This window comes from Geotrypetes seraphini, chromosome 7 (genome assembly GCF_902459505.1).
Source record: "Geotrypetes seraphini chromosome 7, aGeoSer1.1, whole genome shotgun sequence".
Taxonomy (NCBI): Eukaryota; Metazoa; Chordata; class Amphibia; order Gymnophiona; family Dermophiidae; genus Geotrypetes; species Geotrypetes seraphini.
In genome coordinates this window covers 123,469,118-123,490,078 of record NC_047090.1, presented here as the reverse complement: position 1 = coordinate 123,490,078, position 20,961 = coordinate 123,469,118, and the positions used below count along the sequence as shown (strand labels likewise).

Below are 20,961 nucleotides of genomic sequence, written 5' to 3'. Positions count from 1 at the left end.
ACCATCCCCCTCTCCCCCCCCGGCAGTCAAAATCAGCAGGAAAGATGCCCACTCCCACCGGCCATGCAGACCTACTCTCACCCGCAAGAAAAAGTTGGCAGGAGGGATGCCCACTCCCTCCTGCCAATGGAGGCCCCCCCCACCTGAACCATCCCCTACCCTCTTCCTGCACCCACCAAAAAAGGCAGGAGGGATGCCCACTCTCTCTTGCCACTGGATGCTGTCCCAAACACCCCCCCCAGAACCTTTGTTTGAAGAGAGCAGGAAGGAGGCTTGGTTCCTTCAGCTCGGAGGCCTGCCGATCCAAAATGACGAGGCTTCTCTTCCTCGGTGTATCATGTGATGCATGGGGAGGGAATCTAAGGCCCTCATAGGCTCAGATGCCTAAGGCCCCTACCCTTGGGAAGGGCCTTAGGCCCCTCCTTGTGCATCACATGATGGACCAAGGACTGGAAGGTCTGCCATTTTAGATCGGCAGGCCTCCGAGCTCGGTCGAGCCTCCTTCCTGCTCTCTTCAGACAAAGGTACCGGGGGGGGGGGGGTGTTCGGGAGAGCATCTGGTGGCAGGAGGAAGTGGGCATTCCTCCTGCTTTTTTTTGGTGGGTGCGGGAAAAGGGTAGGGGATGGTTTGGGTGTGGGGGGCCTCTGTTGGCAGAAGGGAGTCAGCATCTCTTCTGCTGAATTTTTTTTTTTTTTTCTCCTCGCACACAGGGTGGGGGAGTTGGCAAGGCCAAAGGGAGTGGTCATCCCTCCTTCCGATTTTTGCTAGCACGGGGATGGGGGGATTGGTCCTCGGTGCCGGTTTGTCAGGGAGGGCCGTTATCGACTGGGGAGGGCTTTTTTCTTTTTTTTAATGGGGCAGATATTGTGCCCATTAAAAAAAAAAAAGTTTCTGCCCCAAACAGCTGAGTGGCAGGAGGCTTCCTTTGTTCTCAGCTGTTAGGGCTTCCCCTACTAGCTCTGCGCATGTGTGAGTCACTCTCACAGTGATCAGTCACACGGGAGAGACGGGAATTAGATGAACTTCCACATGAATCATTTGCATGCAAAATTTTTAGTGCATTAATAGCTCTCTTAGAATTGGCCAAAAATTAGATCGGACTGAACCCACGCGGTCTTACCAATCCTGTTTAGTGCATCTAGCTCCAGGTTCTGTTATTAACTACAGAGCTCAGCTATGGCCACCACCCAGATAATATAGTAGAATTTAGCTTTCTGTTAGTCTGCCTGGGTAAACCAGCATCTTCCCAAAGATAAGTGTCTTTGGATGAGAAGATTTTCTTGCTGCAGTGCTAGTGAGGCAATGAGTCACTTGTTGCAGTAGAACATGTGTTGAACAGTATTTTTATTTTGGGAATCCTATATATTTTGGCTTAAGTCTCCCCACCTGTGAATATCTGCCATGTCTTAGTACGTACATTGGCTCTTGGCTTTCTTTGGTACCCGTCATCTATAAGAGTTGCCTGAAATTTTCAGACTCTGGCAGTACCATGTTCTGGATGTTCCTGTGCTCATGATACCCACAGCTGTTAGCCCAGCTGTTTCAACAGCACTGGAGTTCTCTTTCCCAGCTGTGCATGGTTTTCTCCCTGCTGGTCTGCTCTCTTGTCTCGTATCTCACCCTTCTCATCCTGGGTTCCTGTTCTCTTGCAGTTCTGTGGCAGCTCTGACAGAGTGCATGAGGAGCAAAGAGCTGGCCACCTTCTTTCGGGAGAGACAGGAGCAGCTCAACCATTCACTCCCGCTAGGCTCATACCTTCTGAAACCTGTCCAGAGGATCCTCAAGTACCACCTACTCTTGCAGGTAAACGGCTGTATCACAAGTTCATATTCATCTACTCTGTGCAGAACTCCTGCTGGAATAAAGCACAGACTGACTCCATTCGCCTGCACCCTCCTGAATTCACTGGCACAACTGCCAGTTTAGAGAAATGCATATAGAGAAAACCAAAAAAACTCTATGGAGTGACGATGTTCCCAAATGGACTTTATTTGAAAGTATCAAAGTTCCAAAGGTACACTAAAATCATCCACATAAAATAATAGCAAATCATCCACATAAGAGCCTTAAAGGACCTAGTCCACTAGGGATACAGGACCCAACATGGTCCGCGTTTCGACAAAAAGTCTTCTTCAGGGGTCCCTGGGGGTCCTATAAAGGTGAGTACGTGGGAAACAATTGTGTGGTGAACTGGAAGTGAGACACTGCTTGCATTTGCAATGGAAAGTGTCTCACTTCCGGTTCACCACACAATTGTTTCCCACGTACTCACCTTTATAGGACCCCCAGGGACCCCTGAAGAAGACTTTTTGTTGAAACGTGGACCTTGTTGGGTCCTGTATCCCTAGTAGACTAGGTCCTTTAAGGCTCTTATGTGGATGATTTACTTTTATGTGGATGGAATTATTTTATGTGGATGATTTTAGTGTACCTTTGGAACTTTGATACTTTATCAAATAAAGTCCATTTGGGAACATCGTCACGCCACAGAGTTTTTTTGGTTTTCTCTGGATTTTCTTCTTTGTGGATATTTTGGGGTGAATTCCTTTTGCTTTTTAGAGAAATGTATATGGCAGGTCCACTTTCAGTGGTTCATCCTAATTGTGACAAGTTTGCATAGGGAAGGCGAGAGCGGGGAAGTGAGGTGCATATTGTGTATATATGACTGGTATGGTATTGCTGGAAAGCCTAGAGAGTATTTGTGGTAATATTGCATATGGGGTGGCGGGAGGAGGTGGTGGTACATAAGAATATAATCAAATGAATTAAATCAGGTGATCAAAATATATATCACAACTTTGCAATCACCTTAACTTTTTATCCTAATAAATCTCCATAAATAAATATGTATATGTGAAAAGCTCAGACCCAACAACCAACCTCTAGTGATCAACACGGAGCAGGTTGTTAATGAGACCATCACAGCTAATCACCATCTCATACCACCGCATACTGAAATGAATCTTATACTCTAAAGTATCTGCCTGTTACTTATCTTTGGCGGTGATGCAGCTGTGACCTGTCCAACAACTGCTCCAGTCTTGTGATGATATAACTTAAATTAATACTGTCTCACATTTCCCTCGACCCCCCCCCCCCCCCTCAACTCGAGTTTCACGAATTGGACTTCTTCGGGAGGTGACACCATTCGCGGGACTCCTGCACCCAAATCAACTGACAGCGCAAGAGAGAACACTAGAGGTTGGTTGTTCGGTCTGAGCTTTTCACATACACATATTTATTTATTTATGGAGATTTATTAGGATAAAAAGTTAAGGTGATTGTGAAGTTGTGAGGTACATAAGAATAGCCATATTGGGTCAGACCAATGGTCCATCTAACCCCCCAGTATCTTGTTTCCATAGTGGTCTATCCAGGTCATAAGTACTTGGCAAAAATTCAAATAGCAGCAACTTGCCATGCTACAGATCCCAGGGCAAGCAGTGGTTTCACCATGCCTGTCTCAATAGCAGATTATGGACGTTTCCTCCGGGAACTTGTCCAAACCTTTTTTTTTTTTTTTTAATTCTTTATTCATTTTTAAAACTTCAATTGTGCACAAGAGATGATGCATTTACATAAAATATTAACATTACAGCACAATAAACTTAATAGAATAAAGACAAGACTTATTTTCCCCCACCCATTTTCCAATTGACCAACACTTCATAAAAATACCTGTAAACAACCTATCTATACCTCTTAACCAGTGCCAAAACAAGCCCCCCTCCCCCCTACTCCTCCTCCCTAGGGCCGTGACAGACGCCTGAAATGTAGACAGCCTACATTTCAAATAGACATGGCTGCTCAGCTGATGGTGGGAGGGGTTCAGAAGTTGCAGGATAGGGGGGAGGAGTGGGCATCCCTCTTACCCTGCTGCTGCGGGAGGGGTTCGGGGGCAGGAGGGAGTGGGCGATGAGCTGATGGCAAGGGATCAGGCACGATTCTCTAACCGGCACTTGTGACATGGGCACTGGTTAGAGAATCTAGGCGGTTAGGCATTTCTCTCTGTTAGGGTAGACATGATTCTGTATAGCATGCTGATGTGCGTTTCTCAGCTACTTCTTAGGTGAGACCAAACCACTATAGAGAATTTCCCTCTTTCTGCCTATTTCACTATTATGTTCTCTGTGTGTCGCTGTGCCATCCTGGCTCATAGCTCACAAGTCATGAAGATTACAAAGGATCCTGTGGCCAGTGCCCATAGCTATATGGTTTATTTTTCTTAATATTCTTCCTTTCCTGCAGACATAATGATGCATCTGAACTTAGTCCTGCTGTCCTTCCATCTAAGTGACAAAATAACCTGAACCTCGTGTTCACTATATGTAATGCAAGTTACAGCATCTGGTTTTCTGTGTTTCTGTTCAGGAGATAGCGAAGCATTTTGATGTGGAAAAGGAAGGGTATGAAGTGGTGGAGGAGGCCATCGACACGATGACAGGAGTGGCCTGGTACATCAATGACATGAAGAGAAAGCATGAACATGCCATTCGGCTGCAGGTACAATTGACGGCACGTCAAGTGTTGGCTGCAGTGTTGGCTTCCTTTGCCAGGTTGTCTGTCATAACTATAGAAGCTTTAGGTTTTGAAATCAAATCCCAGCATTTTCTTTGTTGGAGCGCTTAAGATAGATTAAAATCTGGACTCTTTTAAGTATGTTGTTGATAGGTGATGGTATTTGGGTGGTGACAGCTCTGCTCTTTCTATCCATCTAGGAAATTCAGTCCTTGTTACTCAACTGGAAGGGGATTGATCTGACAGCCTATGGTGAGCTGCTTCTAGAAGGGACATTTCGTGTTCAGCGGGCCAGAAACGAAAGGACTCTGTTCCTTTTTGACAAAGCCCTGTTTATAACCAAGAAACATGGGGATCATTTTACCTACAAAGCACATATTTTGGTACGTAACTAATCCTTTGTGGCCTCTTCCTCATCCATCTAATTTTGTGTTATGCCCAGAGAAGGTGGCGGTATAGGCAGAGTATGAACCTGTTTGGCCTCCTCATTCATGCTATACTCAGCACAGCGAGAGGGACTAGGCCAGTTCATTTATGCCAGTGTGAAATGGGAGAAAGCTTTACTCACCCACCTTAAGTTCACCAGCAGAAGGTGAAAAGGTATTACTTTACCTGATTTGTTACATGGAAACATGCAGTTGTCGGCACTCTTATCCTCTAGTCTCCCCATTGATAACCTCCTCCTATGCTGCCACAGGTCTCAACTGATCTGTGGTCTTCGCTCTCCTAACTCTTAGGTCCCTTAAGGTCTATCTAATGCATGCTTGAAGTCTGACGCTGATTCAGCTCCTACAGCTGCAGGTTGGAAACCTGTTCCAGGTGTCCATGACCCTCTATGAAGACATATTGTCTCATTTTTCCTTTTGTGTTCCCCTCTCCATGTCCTTAATTTATTTCATATACAACATTTTATATTGCATTTTACCAGAGAAGTCAAAACAAGGCAAGTTACAATATCATGTGAACCAACCGACTATCAAAACCTGGCAGTTATAATCACAATAGTCATCATTACAGTCCTTGACAAACTATCAGCTTTGGTATTATGCTACTACTTGAAAGGGTCCAGAGAAGAACGACTAAAATGATCAAGGGGCTGGAGGAGAGTGAGTACAGTGAGAGATTAGAGAAACTGGACCTCTTCTCCCTTGAAAAGAGGAGACTGAGAGGGGACATGATCGAAACATTCAAGATAATGAAGGGAGTAGATAAAGACAGGTTGTTCACCCTCTCAAAGGTAGAGAGAACAAGAGGACCCTCTCTAAAGTTAAAAGGGGATAGATTCCGTACAAATGTAAGGAAGCGCTTCTTCACCCAGAGAGTGGTGGAAAACTGGAACGCTCTTCCGGAGGTTGTTATAGGGGAAAACACCCTCCAGGGATTCAAGACAAAGTTAGACAAGTTCCTACTGAACCAGAACGTACACAGGTAAGGCTAGTCTCGGTTAGGGCACTGGTCTTTGATCTAAGGGTCGCGATATGAGCGGACTGCTGGGCATGATCGACCACTGGTCTGACCCAGCAGTGGCAATTCTTATGTTTTTATGTACTATTTATCATTTCTAAAGTGCTGAGAGGCGTACGCAGCGCTTTGCATTTAACATGCAATAGATGGTCCCTGCTCTGAAGAGCTTATAATCTAATTTGGACAGACAGGACATATTGGAGAGTTGGGGAGTTTCTTGCAGAGAGAATGATAGGATCCACATAAGCAATTTTATGGTGAGTGGGAGTTAGGAGTTGAAAGCAGCCTCGAAAATGTTTGATTTGAAAACTGCTAGAGAAGAAGCTTGGCATAATGATTCAGACAGTCTGTTCTATGAATATAGTCCAGCAAGATAGAAGGGTTGGAGTCTGGAGTTGGCAGTGGAGAAGAAAGGAGCAGATAGGAGGAACTTGCCCGATGAATGAAGTTCACAGGAGGGGGGTGGGGGGGGAGGGACATAGCGAGAGATAAGCATGGATATTGAGGGGCTGCAGAGTGAGTGCACTTGTAGGTTAGTAAGAGGAGCTTGAACTGTATTCGGAAATGAATGAGAAGCCAATGAAATGACTTGAGGAGAGGAGTAGTGCGAATATGGCGGCGCTCATGGAATACAAGTCATGCAGCAGAATCTTGCACGGGTTGAAGGAGAAAGAGATGGTTAAGCAAGTTGCATTAGTCTAAGCGAGAGTGTGTTCGGAGAGGTCAGTTTTTGGTAATGTAGAGGAAGAAGCGACAGGCTTTAGCAGTTTGTTGGATCTGAGCAGAGAAGGAGAGAAAGGAATCAAAAAGTTACCCCCGAGGTTGCTAGTTGATGAGACAGGGAGGAGGAGAGTGTTGTCCACAGAAAAAGAGAAGGGGGGGGGGAATGGGTTTAGGTGGAAAGATAAGGAGCTCAGTATTAGCCATATTCAATTTTAGATGGTGGTGATGACATCCAGGCAGCAATGTCGGCTAGGCAGGCTGAGATTCTGGCCTGGATTCCTGTAGAAATATCTGATGCAGAGAGATAGATCTGGGAGTCATCAGCATACAGGTGATACTGAAAGCCATGGGAGAAGATAAGTGCACCGAAGGAGTGGGTATATATGGAGAAAAAGAGAGGGCCCAAGATATGGAGCCTTGAGGTGCTCCAATTGACAGTGGGATAGCAGTGGAGGAGGATCCACCTTTGCATACACTTGTGCGATGGAAGAGATAGGAAGAAAACCAGGAGAGAACAGGGCCCTGTAATCCCAGCGAGGATCAACAGTATTGAAGGCAGCAGATAGATCAAGAAGGATAAAGATAGAGTAGAGGCCATTGGATCTGGTCAGGAACAGCTCATTTGAGACTTTAGCAAGGGCAGTTTCTGTGGAATGGATTGGGCAAACCCCAATTAAAGTAGGTTACAAATAGCTTGAGGTAAAAGGAAGTCCAGGCAACGGTGGTGAACAGCTTGGAAAAGAAGGGGAAGAGAGAGATGGGGTGATAGTTGGAGGGGGATGTGGGGTCTAGTGAGGGCTTTTTGAAGAGAGGTATAACTACGGCATGTTTTGAAGACATCAGCAGTTGCAGTGGAGAGGAGAGTGATATGTTGAGGATGTGACAGGGATGATGGTGGGAGAGACAGCACTGAGTAGGTGGATGGGAATTGGATCAGAAAAGCAGATAGTGGGTTTGAAGGAAGAGGAGGGAAGATGTGGAGTTTCATCTTCAGTGGTTTCAGAAAAGGGGGCAGGGATTGAAGGGGTGGTTGGCAGTGGACAGCTGAAAGAGGGATTGGTGGGAGTTGACCTGGTTGAAAACTCTTGTCATACAAGTCTGTCAATGAAGCCATCTTCTCCCATAATACCATTCTGTCCTCTGCTCCAGATTGTTCCTCCGATTTCATGTCCTGTAAGGTACAGCAACCCCAGCCCCTGATCATCCGCTACCTGTGCTCCTCTGCTCAATCTGCTGAACATCTTTTGGTTTAAATCCCACACACAAGCTGACTCCATACACTTAAAATTCCTACTGACATCCTTCCAGTCTGCCCTTTTGCTAAACAAGAAACTACTCATTTAACTAACTCTGCTAGCTCTAATCCTTTGCCACACTCAAAGTGCCCCCTCTCTCCAATCTCACCTTCAATTCCCCCCAGATGATGACAGAGTTCTTTTATGACAAGGTTCACAAGATTCACCTTGAGTTCTCAACCTAACTTAAAAGAATATAAATATCCTGTTTCCCCGAAAATAAGCCCTATCCCGAAAATAAGCCTTAGCATTATTTTTAAAGATGCTTCTAATATAAGCCCTACCTCAAAAATAAGCCCTAGTTAAGATCGACCCCTGAAGCCCTCCTCCCCAAATGTCCCCGACACTCACTGACTTCATCCCTGACAGTAGTGCTGCCTGATTTGCTGAAAAAGTCAAACTCGTCGATTCAGCAACCCCTGCTGCTTTAGGAGGCCTCGGAACGGAGGTATGTCAGTCTCACGGTGGGAGGGTTGGTGGGGTTCTGCTGCACAAGTGGATGAGTGAGAGGGAAGTAATGATGCTGCACATGGGGGGGGAGAAGAGAAAGGAAAGAAGAATAATTGGAGTAGAGGAGAGAAAGGGAGAGATGATTGTTGTACATGAAAAAAATGACTTCCCCAAAAATAAGCCCTAGTGCATTTTTTGGACCCAATATAAGACACTGTCTTATTTTCGGGGAAACACGGTATCAATCAGTCATCCACTACCCACTAACTATGGATTTATATGTAAGTTTGAACAGAGTTCTCATTCCATGAAAAAGCCTTATTAAGCAGGATATCGATAAATTGACTGCAATATCCTGTTTCCTCTGTCCCTTCTATCTTTTGGAACTAAAGGTATGTCTGTAGCCTTCCAGGTCCCTTGATAATTTACTGTGGGGGGCTTCTGCCTTTGCAGTGTTCCAATCTGATGCTGATTGAAAGCAGCAAGGACTCTCTGTGCTTCAGTGTGACCAGTTACAAGAACAACAAACAGCAATACAACATGCAGGTAGGAGACTGCGGGAATCTGAGAGACCTCTTTTCTGTGGTCATCCAATGGCTGATGCTGGTGGCACATTCTCTAAAAAAATCCCTCCCTTCCTTTTACTGAAGGCCAGAACAGTTGAAGAAAAGCGACTGTGGACTCACCACATAAAGAGGCTGATCCTGGAAAACCATCACGCAATTATTCCCCAGAAGGTAATGCTAAGGGGGGAAGAGGGTGGGAGAGGAGATGGGCAAAGAGTTGTGTGTTTTCTCATTTATAATCCACATCACCAGACGCTGAATGAGGAGAGGGAGGGGTACCGAAAACAAAAAGTATCTATATAAGGACATACATTATCAACACTATAATAAATTAAGTACCAAAAATGCAACAAAATACTAAGTTTCTAATGTAAATCAGGTATGTTGGGATCCGATGAGAGACATTGAAGGCCTGTTTCCATAGTCTTCCTCACTGCTGCTGATGCACTTCTAGGACTCCATCCCCAAGCAAATAAGATGTCGTAGCTCTCACTCCTAGAAGAGAACTGCCATTCCTAATTTACATTTACCATTGCGTTACTGTATATATTCTCACAACTCGCTTACCTCTCCTAGTTGACTTCTTAGCTTTGTTACTGAATACCACGCGCACCTTCTTGCCCGAAGTTGGCTCGCGGTATTGCCATTGTATAAAGAGTTAAAGTGACAGTGCACTTAATAGTGTCTTTACTGGGTTCCGTGTACGACATCACCCACATGTGAGAATATATCCCTGCTGTCTTCGGAGAGCACCTGCTACAGGTAAGGATCTGCTCTACCTGCATGCATTTCATTTTTGCCCTCCCCCTCTGCAGTCAGCATTGTTTCTGCTGCCTCATTGGACTCTTCTGTTTTTACAGCTGGGGCTGACCCACCAATGGTGTAGTCAATGGGGCCCTTGGTTCCCTTCAACTCAGTGCCCCACCCCCTCACCCCTTTCAGAAATTGTCACGCTAGGTGTTCTCTGAGACTCTGTTCTGAGACCCCCCTCCCTTTTTACTAAACCTCGATAGCGGTTGATAGCGCAGGGAGCTGCGTTGAATGCTCTGTGCTGCTCCCGACGCTCATAGATTTCCTATGAGGGTCAGGAGCATTCAGTGTGGCTCCCTGTGCTAATAACCGCTGTCGCGGTTTAGTAAAAGGGAGGGTTAATTTGTTGTCAAAGCATGTTACTTTAAACTTAGAGCAATTTGTCAGTCTTTTTTTTTTTTTAATTCTTTATTCATTTTCAATATTTTCAATAAGTGCAATACAAATTAAATACATTTTATATTTAAGACATCACTTAATATTCTTTCAAGAAACAAATCAATTTATATCCCTCCTCCCACCCTATCCCATAACTATTATAAATTTTTTATTTAATAATCAAATCTTCAAAAAGCTCATTATGATATACATTTCATATCCATAAGAGATAAATAAGCACTAATAAATAATCCAATACATTAATTTTACAAGAATTCAGAGAATCATTTAAAAATAAATCCACCCTCCCTCCCTCCCCCTGGATGTGCACATAATATATCAATAAAAATCAAATCTACAATAGATCAACAAAAGACGTCAATGGACCCCATATTAGCTTGAAAATTTTTATATTCCCTAACGATTCTGCAATCATTTTTTCATATCTGTATATCAAGCATAAATTTGCCCACCAGAATGTAAAGTTAAGACGGTCCCAATTTTTCCAATTACGCATGATCATCTGAACAGCAGTACCTGTCATAATTATGAACAGTCGACCTTTATATTTATCTAACGGATCCCTGATATGCAACACAGTTCCACAAATAACTACTTCATAAGATAAAGGGATTTTAGATTCTAAGATATTATTAATATGTCCCCAAATCGACTTCCAAAAAATCAGTATCCTAGGACAATAAAATAGTAAATGATCCAATGTACCTATATCTAGATGACAGTGCCAACATCTATTAGACTTAGAGTTATCCAATTTATTTAATCTAACCGGGTCCAAAAAGAATGATGCAACAAAAAAAACCATGTTTGTCTCATAGATGCTGACACTGTACACCTCATCCTCCAAGACCAAATACGTGGCCATCGAGACGCAGAAATATACTGTCCAATCTCGATGCTCCAAATATCTTTAAGAGCATTTTTAGGTTTCTTATTCATAAAATCATATATCAATTTATACCACCAATTTATACCCGTCTTATTGTCAAAAGAGAGCCTGGAAAAACTAATTTTTGCATTTGTAATAAGCAGATTAGATTAATGTACTGTATGTGGTCTTCCCAAAGTTGATCTTAAAAGGTTTCAGTTGACCAAAATAAAGAGGCACAGCTGATTACTTTTAAGGAAAAAACTGATCATTTCTGTCTTGAAAGACCTATCTAATGTACCTGGGGGTTTTAGGTAACGTGCCCTGGGTCACAAGGAGCAGCATGGATTTGAACCCACAACCCCAGGGTGCTGGGGCTGTAGCTTTAACCACTGCACCACACTCTCCCCCTAGTATTTGTAGACACTTTTGGATTGATGTTGTTTTATTATTGGTGTGGTACTTTGTGATAAAATGTTCAAAACCGAAGGGGTGGGAGGGTGAGAAGAAGGAGATGAGTTTTGGGGAGGGGGAAAATGGAAAAAATTTGAACTCCTGTTGTTTGTCTTTATGTAACCTTTTTTTTCTTGTTCTTGGTTCAATAAAATTGTTTAATCATAAATACCAGCCGCTGTATGAGACCTTTTGTATTCTTTTCCAACCCAATGGAATGTTGAAAAGTTTATTCATAAATGGCTGAAAAAATTCCCATTAGAGTAGGAGCAAAATAACTTTCCAACAGTTTTTAAGAAGACAAAATTATGGCTGACAGAAAACTGGTGAAAAGACATGTTTCAGCCCATAGTGGTCGGAGATTTTAAAGCCGCTGACAGCTGCAAATAAAATTAAGCCCTGATACTCCAGTGTCAGACCATGTCTAGGCACCAGCATTGAATATCTGGGGTCAGCTGCTGACTCAGATGTTATGCAAGTGCTGGCCGATTTTTCTTTTTTCAGTGCCAGCACTGCCTAGCTAAGTGGGCAAAGATAGAGCTGCCTTTTGTTTGGTCCTATTTTATCTTGCCATTAAAGATGGATATTTAGGGGTTTTAGAGAGTATACTGGCAGAGCAACCAAATTAAATTCTCCTCTGGCCCTCTTTCCTGATCTGGCCATGGCTGACTGTGTACTCCTTAGGCCAAATGATTTGCCTGTCCTTGCCTAAAGCCTCTAGTGTGGGGGTGGTAGTGAAGATTTTAAGTGAGTTTAAGGATATTCTTTTAATCTAAACTCTCGTGTTAACCAGTGCAAAGCTGATAGTCGGTGTTACCAGTATGGAAAGATTTGTTCTCCTTTTGAGAGGGTAGGGAGTGATGAGGTCACTGAGATAGTGGAGGTTATCAGTTAAGGACCAGTTGGCTTGGTGTGCCTGCACAGCTGTAACCTTGCTTTTTAATCTTCCTTACATACCATCACCATGTGTGACTCCTAGCTGTCAGCCAGGCAAGTTTGGCTACCTGTAGGAAGTCCTTATCCTTTGTGCCAATTGCTGGTGAAAGCAGGAAATCGGTCCTAAATATTTTGTGCCATTGGATGAGACTCTCGGAGACAGTACATTTGTGTATAAAATCTGCAAGTACTTCTTCCACACAGACTTTACACCAGTGCATTCAAAAGGAAATATTTCCCATTGAAAATTGCTTCTGGAATTATTGAAGTATCAAAATTATTTGTGTAGATTTATTCCCTGCCACAGAGTTGCTGCCTCAGTATGTATATCAGCCTTATACAAGTATCAGTTAAATATGCATAATTTTATGTATGTGTGGTGGGCAATTATAAAAATCCCTATTTCCATCCATAAAACCCTTTGTATAGAAATACCTTTGAAAATTGTCCTTTATAGAACTTGGAAAAACAAGCTCTTATATTTAGCTGGAAGAACATATATATTTTGAGAAAATGCTGTGGGAGATTCACTTGAATATGTTTTGATTAATGATGCTCTTTCTGCCTCATGTGTTCTAGTAAAATGTCCCTACTTTCTTTATTGTAGGCCAAAGATGCCATCTTGGAAATGGATGCCTTATGTAAGTGTTTTGTCAGCAAGTTAAGATGTGTGTTTTCAGTAACCCTCCTTTCCTGTCAGTTTTCTGTTATATAATGCAACTGCTTCCATTTTGTGACGTCTGATGGAAGCAACTGTTACCATCTAGGCCAGGCCAGGGGTAAGCAACTACGGTCCTCAAGGACCACAGCCCAAATGGGTTTTCAAAAGCGCCATAATGAATATATCTGAGACTGATTTGCATGTATTGCTTTCGTTATATGTGAATAAATCTTGTGCATATTCATTGTGGCAATCTTAAAAATGCAACTGGGTTGTAAGCTTGGAAGACCTGGGTTACCCATCCCTGCTGTAGGCCATTTGTCCCTGGTCAAATAGTGGAGGAGTGGCTTAGTGGCTAAAGCAGCTGCCTCAGCACCCTGAGGTTGTGAGTTCAGTCACCCCTGCAGCTCCTTGTGACTCTGGGCAAGTCGCTTAACACTTCATTGCCCCATGTAAACAACTTTGATTGTGTAAATCACACAAAAAAGTGGTATATCAAGACCCATCCCCCTTTACCCTTTAAAAAATAAAATAATAAGGCTAGAAGGAAAGCCATTAATGAAGCCTTGAGATACCAACAGAACCCTACCTTTCCTCACTCCCTTTTGACTGGAGCACCTAGCAAATTGTTAAACTGGGAGGGGGGGTCAGAAATGAAGAGACTTTGGGCTGCACAGAACTTGGGCAGGAAAAGTTGGCTAAGTTGCCTAAATGCACCTGCGTTTGGTTTTAAATTTTAAGATAATGCCAACTGTGTGTGTGTGGTGGGGGGGGGTTACCTTTTCTTTTACCTCTTTTTTAATTAGCAATTAAACTTGTGTTTATTGTGAAGATGTTATAAAATACATACAGCCAGTGATATAGCTTGGTTCTACAGATGCCAGAAAGTAGCAAACATGTGGCTGGCACTTTGATTCTATGTGGTTGGGATTTGCTTTTTCTTCATGTGTTCAGAAGATCAATCGCTAGCACAGCTCCCCTCCCCCAATCCCTCCTGTCAGGCTGAAAAGACCCCAGATTTTGAGCTCTTTTTCTTCTGCTGCTGCTGCTTTTCCCTGTTGGCTCATCTGATCATGGCAAAAGAATCCCTGATCAGCTGAGCTGGCAGGACTCCCCGAAGCCACCAATTTTGACGGCTTTGGGGATTCCCCTGCCGGCTCAGCTGCAAAGGACTTTTTAAAAAACTTTTTTTTTTTTTTTTTTTTTTTAATAATTCTTTATTGATTTTTAAACAAGAACAGTGTTATATAAATAAAAGAACAGTATATTATTGCATTCAGTCATAACACTAATATCTATATAGATAACAGAACTATCCTTCAATAATTACATTATTTTGCATATAGTAATAACATAAGAACCAAGTAAATAATATAAAATGAAACCAAGTTACCTAAAATATCATTATCAATAATTCCTCCCAACCCCCCACCCTCCCTGGATGTGTAAAGATAAATAAACAAAGAAAAAAGTAAGACAAAATGCAGTATTATATTTGTACAAATGTAGTCAATGGGCACCAAATTTTGTTGAATATTCCACTAAGTCCCCTACACTCCGCATTAATTCTTTCATATTTGTATATAGTACACACATTCACCCACCAGAAAGTATAATTTATTCTATCATGATTCTTCCAATTACTTGTAATCAATTGAATGGCTATACTTGTAAGAATTAAAAATAGACGACTTTTATACTTATCTAAAGTGGGTTTAACATGTAAAATTGTTCCACAAATTATAGCCTCATATGTTAATGGAATATTTGAATCTAAAACTAGATTAATTTGTCCCCATATGGATTTCCAAAATATTAATATAAATGGACAAAAATACAACAGATGATCCAGAGTCCCTATGTCAATATGACAATGCCAGCATCTATTAGACTTAGAACTATTTTATGTAATCTAACTGGGGTCCAGAAAATTTTATTTTAATGGTCTCAGCTGTTGTGTGTGTGTTGTCTGCTCACACAACACACGCGCAGCAGCCCCAGAGCTGCTAGAAAATTTTCGTGCAAATATTAAGTGCTGGTGGTGCATTCTCCTTTGTGCATCGCTAGGATCACTCATTTAAATACTAATGAGCTCCTAGCAGCCATGGAGAACCCTTTTCTGTATCAGGAGGATAGCTTTCCATGCCAGTAAGAGTGTTTTAATGACTCTTATTGCCACATCAAGGCCTGAAATGGTACTTTTAGCATGGGGAGAAACAGCAGATGTGAGCTCCTGGATCAGGGTCTTTATGCTGCACTGTTGATCTGCCTTAGGTTTTGGAACAGAAAGATCTTCCCGTACACAGTTGCTCCACTTGCTAATCTTTCTCATATCTTACACAGTATAAAATCTCTGTACTGTGGACAGTGCCTACAGAAGTGGTGGTCCGTTCACTAATAAAAAGATTGTGTCCTCTTAATCTTCTTATTTTAAGTGCTTCCAACCGAAGAATTTTAATTTGTCGCTGTCTCCTTTTTACTCCTGCTTTCAGACTCAAGTCGTTACAAATACAGTCCTGAAAGGGTAAAAAAAGCAATGTCTATGGATGAGCAGACGTTGCTGGTGCCTCAAGGTCGCAGGCAGTCAGGTAAGCAGAAAGGGGAAAAGTGTTTATGGTAGAAGCACAGGGGGAGGGGGGTCACAGCTCAGCCTCCATGTCCATACCTTGCACCGGATGGGGTCCGTGATTTTTTTATGGAGGGGAGCTGGGGTGTCAGTGCTGTACTGATGCCTGGTCGCTACCAGAGCTTGTATTGATTGGGGGATGGGGGCATGCCCCTGTGCTCATGGAACAGGTGCTTGCATACTCAGACCTAATGCTATGGGGAGGGGGAGGATGGTGCCCAAAGATTCTGAGACTGGAGGCTTATGGAGCTACTGTTTGCAAGGGACAGTGCCTTTAGGGGGAGATGGAGGAGAACAGTGCCTGTGCACTTCCCAGTGCTGGTGCTTTGCAGTTGGGGTGGGGGCATTGTCCTTGTGCCCATGGAGCAGTGAGTGCGTACTTATAGAGTTGGTGCTTGCATGCTCACAGAGCTACTATTTGGGGACAATTGCATTTTGCAGTGCTGTGTTTTGGTGCCCAGGTGTTCCTGGTATTGTTGCTTTTGGGGTGTGGGGGGGAGGGGTGAGTACCGTACTCCTGGTATTGGTATGACACCTGAGTATTTCTAGGGCTGGGCTGGCTGAAACTCTTCTGGAACCGTATCTTGCTGAAGGAGTGGGATGTTGGGAGAGGCTGTTGGAGCTGATGGGTGCATGGGTTCTAAACACTTCAGTCCTGGTGATCTGGAGTAGAGAATGACACAGGGACAATTTTTTCCCCATCCTCGCAGGAACTCAATTTCCCCATCCCATCTCCGCAGGTTTTGTCGCTGTCCCTGACCCATTCCTGTAAGCTCTGTTTTAACTGAACAAGTTTTGAACACTTATGATTTTAAAGTGTTTGAGGCTTGTGCAGATGAGGACAGAGCTTGGAGGAATGGGCAGGGGCAGGAAATGAACTCGCCAGTACGAGAAAATGAGTTTCTGTGGGGACGGGAAAAAATTTGTCCCTGTGCCATTCTCTAATCTGGAGCCAAGGGAGGATGGGTTCAGAGCCTTTCTGTAGCTCATGCAGAGCCCTAGAGCCCTTTCATGGCAGGAAGTGCACTTTATTCTAATGTGGCGTTTGCAAGGTGGTGAGGGGAAGCTCTGTTATAAAAAGCATGACATGATGAAGGTCCTGGTAAAAGGCCGCAGCCACTGTGTGAGACGCGGGCCAGGACTAAGAACTTGCACTTGATGAAGAGCAGGTGACTGGCACCTTATTAATTGTAGTTGTATTATGAATCTAATGGGTTTTCCATGTCCTGCTCGTAGAACCCGTTCGTTACAGGCTCAGTGCCATCAATGCAAAAGAGACCATGTACTTCCAACCTCAATATGATGGTTCAACGTCCAGAAGTAAAGGCCGCAGACAGTCTGGTGTGAGATCAATTCAGTTCATTAATATAGCGGCTGACACTGGTGGGGGTTCGCTATCTCCAATCTCAAATATTTGGTAGAGGTTGGTGGGCTAGAAGGGTGTGGTGGTGCAAATTGACCGTTGATCGAAAGTGGATGTGCATGATTGGGACCTGGTTTGGCTGTGATTGGTGCTCTCTGAACTGAAGCAGGGGTGCGGTCGAAGGGTGGAGGGTTAAAAGATGGTGATGGTGGGGGAGTAATTCTGTCTTTTAGGGCAGCAAATGTTAGTTTTAGGAAAGAAAGGATCTCCTGTCCTGAGACAGGAGTTGTAATGTATTTGATATGGAGGGAATACAGACAGATGTTATTTTAAGTAACTCTCGCTTTTGATTTGTTTTTCCTAGAACCAAGCAGGAACATCCTAAAACATCTGGGTGAGAAGGGTAAGCGATATTTCTCCACTGTACACCCCAGAGATCTGTTGATCAGAAGCCCCATACCTGAGACTTTGAATGACCTCTCTCTTTTGAGACAGGGATACCAGAGTGTAACATGGCCTTGAAACTAGAGGCTGATGCACAGTTGAAGTCTGCCTACTGCTCCTTTTTTCTTAAGAAAGCTTCTTGCTTTTGAAACTTTTTGATTTAATGACTAGGACGGTTTCATCGCATTTCCTCGTGCTACATTTAGTTTAAATCTCTGATTTGTCTTTCTTGAGTTTGTTTCTCTCTCCTAAGGAGCAAAAAAAAATCTTCCATTAGTGATGGGCTGTTTTCTGTGTCCGCTATTCCCTGGCGCTTGATTCAGGGTGCGGCCCTTGAGGCTGAGCCCCAGCACATCTACCAGAAGGTTGCATTTAAGTAATATGAAAGCCAGCCACAGCCGGGGTCACTTCACAGCTCTCTGAAATCTCTTAAAAGATTAACACTTGCGTTGTATTTCTGAACACAGTGATTCTTAAATCTTTAAGAACCACCAGCAACATTGGTTTTCATGGTAATCGGACTTTTAGAGCTAACACATGCAATTGTGTTTCATAAATGTTAAATATGAATTAATGAAAACCAAATCTGTTGGCGTTCTCAAATAATCTTGGGAAGCCACTGCCTTCATGGATTGTTGGCATAGATCTTTTGAAGGCTGATGCCACATCTGTTCTTTTGGTGATTTGTGACTGGTGAACTGTGTGGTAGTGGGGTTGAGTTCAGACCACTTTGTTCCAACTTGGCACTGGACTTTCACAGCCACAGTGCACACACATTGGAAAATGTTTCCCCAGCCACAGGCTGCCTTAGGGGAGCTTTAGAGCAGAATAAATTTTGGCGCAGAGCAGATAAGGAGTTAGCAGGAGTATGCGAGAAATTTAGTTTTGTTGATTCACTGACACTTGTGTAAATCATTTTAACTTGAGTTCTTGCTAGTGATTTTTTTTTCCAGTGTAAGGGACAAGGATCTACATGACCTGCTTTTATTTTATCTAATTACTGTTCTGTTCCTTTATTTCATATGCTGTGACCCTGGCAGTGAACCTTAAGGTAAGAGAAATGGCATGCAGCCAGTTTTGGTAAAGGCTTTGTGAATGCCACCGTCTGTCACTTTTCCCTCTTGAAATGTTCCCTTCTGCTTAGCTCCTGTCCATCCTTGTAGATAGAGCTCTGGTTCTTGCTTTTTTAGTGTATTGACCGTTTTTAGTGTATAGAGCCGTTCGAGTTTTGAATTTGACACTGAAACAGATCTGAAATCTGGATTTGTGTTTCAGTCAAAAATGCCTGTCCATTTATGATGGAAATTAAGACCATGCCCCCCTCCCCCGACAGAGATCCCATTCCCTCCCTATGTTTGCAGCCATTCCAAAAGAGCTGCCATGGAAAGTCATGGCTGCCACTTTCACAACCAGGGCTTTTAAATGCTAGGCCTGGGGAGGGCCTTTGAGGGGGGGGGGTACAGGACAGAGTTAATGAGTGGCCTGAGGAGGTAACAGGTTTTCTATCGGTAAGGGGAGAGGCTGGCTCAGGGGACAGACTTGGGGGGGGGGAGTTGGTGAGGGCCACTGTTCTACTTCCAGCTGGAACCAAGTGACAGGTTTCAGCTGGAACCAAAATCACTGGTTTCAGTCGGCCTCCATATCTATGTGTATGTTCATGAACATATTTCTAGCCGTAGGAGAATCTTAGAACAGCCATGACAGGAAATACAGCTTTAGTCTTGTTGCCAGTGTGGAGTATGCTTTGAAGAGAATGAATGATGCTGGAGTATTGATACCAATATGCTACTAAAAGACCTCTCTTTCTTACCTGTATACAGCATTCAAGCAGTGACAGAGCACTCTTGGATACCAGGGATCTCCTGCAGCCCAGTACCGTCACTCTGGTTTCTAGTCTTGGGCAGCCTGAGATTGAGCAGGAAGATGTGGAGGAAGAAGATTCTTTGGAGAACCTGAATCTGAATGACAGCAGGAGGAAGGGAACAGGGGCAGAGCAGGCAGCCTCTGAGGAGGAGGAGGAGGAGGAAGTTCTCATAGGAGAAGATCAGGTAGCAGACTTTGCCAGCTCCCTGCTGGCTGCCATACACTGCTGGCACTGTAGGGCCCAGGCTTTGCTTTTCACACAGGGCACTTCGGTGAAGGTTGGTCTCTGTCTTTTATCTTTTCTACACTCATGCTAAGCCTGGCTGTTCATCCTCCTCCTAATTTTAATCTTGTAATTCTTCCCTGGCTGTTCTGTGCTTGGCAATAGTTGTGGTTAATCCCAGAACTTGTAGCCCTAAACATGCATGAACTGCTAAGCACCCAGGTCTGTTTTGGGGTAGTTCATTCCATCTACACCAGTGGTCTCAAACTTGCGGCCCAGGGGCTACATGCGGCCTGCCAGGTATTATTTTGAGGCCCATAATCACAAAAGTAAAATAAAACAGTTTCTTGATCATATGTCTCTTTAGCTATAAATGACAATATTATTATTAAGACTTAGCCAAAAGGAAAGAGTTTTATCTCGTGCAAAATTGTCATTTCTTTAATAAGACATTAACTTTTTTTTCTGAGGCCCTCCAAGTACCTACAAATCCAAAATGTGGCCCTGCAAAGGGTTTGAGTTTGAGACCACTGATCTACACCTTCAGGGGTAATTTCAAAAGGTCTTTTTTTGTTGTATAAAAGCAAATGTTCTATATGCAAAAGAGGACGTTCATAAAATTGCACAGGGTATACACAGAATGAGTGTACCTACTTTTACATGATCTACCAGTCAGCAAGCCTTGGGGGGGGGAGGGAGCAGAATTGCAGTGTACACACCTGATAAAATATGGGAGAAATGCACAAATGTACCTCTTCAGAACAGGTGTAACATTGTGCACTTGCAGATTTGTGTGCTTCTGGGACTTGTCCTGTGTTGCCTTATAAAAGAGAGAACAAATGAATACCATCCAAAAATAAGAGAGATGTCAGAAGCAATCCAAAATTCATTTACAACCTCTGAATGAATAAAATGCAATGATGTGCTTGAGCCTGTCCAAATGGAAAAAAAATAAAATTTCTGCATCGTCTTAAATTGAGGTGCTGAATAGACAAACATTTCCTTGAATTTGGTTTTTGTTACCAATTATGTTCATGGAAGATGAAGTCTAAATGTAATGAGTGTGAGTGATCTAAGGATTGTTAATTAAAACCTTAGAAAGGTGGAAATAGCACAAATGTTTTATGTTGATACAAATATATGTACTGTAGTCTCTTTTATAACAGTCCACTAATATTAAAGATTTATGTTGAGGGGTATTCTATATTATATATGAGAGTTTTGGGATTGGAATTTATAAAATGGGTAGAAACAAGTAATTTTTTCCAACCATTACATAGGTTCCCAGTTATAAAATG

The 20,961-nt window shown here is 43.2% G+C and overlaps 1 protein-coding gene across 8 annotated transcripts in view; it reads left to right on the top strand.

The window, feature by feature from the left end:
* Window positions 1-20,961, top strand: part of PLEKHG3 (pleckstrin homology and RhoGEF domain containing G3) — a 188,920-nt gene that overhangs the window by 149,403 nt on the left and 18,556 nt on the right. For 7 of the 8 annotated variants that reach the window (XM_033952108.1, XM_033952109.1, XM_033952110.1 and 4 more), the window contains 11 exons: window positions 1,654-1,804; window positions 4,373-4,504; window positions 4,720-4,902; window positions 8,905-8,997; window positions 9,102-9,188; window positions 13,091-13,124; window positions 15,637-15,732; window positions 17,007-17,111; window positions 17,498-17,536; window positions 18,618-18,628; window positions 19,398-19,625. In XM_033952108.1, coding sequence (XP_033807999.1) covers window positions 1,654-1,804; window positions 4,373-4,504; window positions 4,720-4,902; window positions 8,905-8,997; window positions 9,102-9,188; window positions 13,091-13,124; window positions 15,637-15,732; window positions 17,007-17,111; window positions 17,498-17,536; window positions 18,618-18,628; window positions 19,398-19,625 — 1,159 coding nt within the window. The remainder of the gene's footprint in view (window positions 1-1,653; window positions 1,805-4,372; window positions 4,505-4,719; window positions 4,903-8,904; window positions 8,998-9,101; window positions 9,189-13,090; window positions 13,125-15,636; window positions 15,733-17,006; window positions 17,112-17,497; window positions 17,537-18,617; window positions 18,629-19,397; window positions 19,626-20,961) is intronic. The other variant, XM_033952107.1, reaches the window with a different exon arrangement.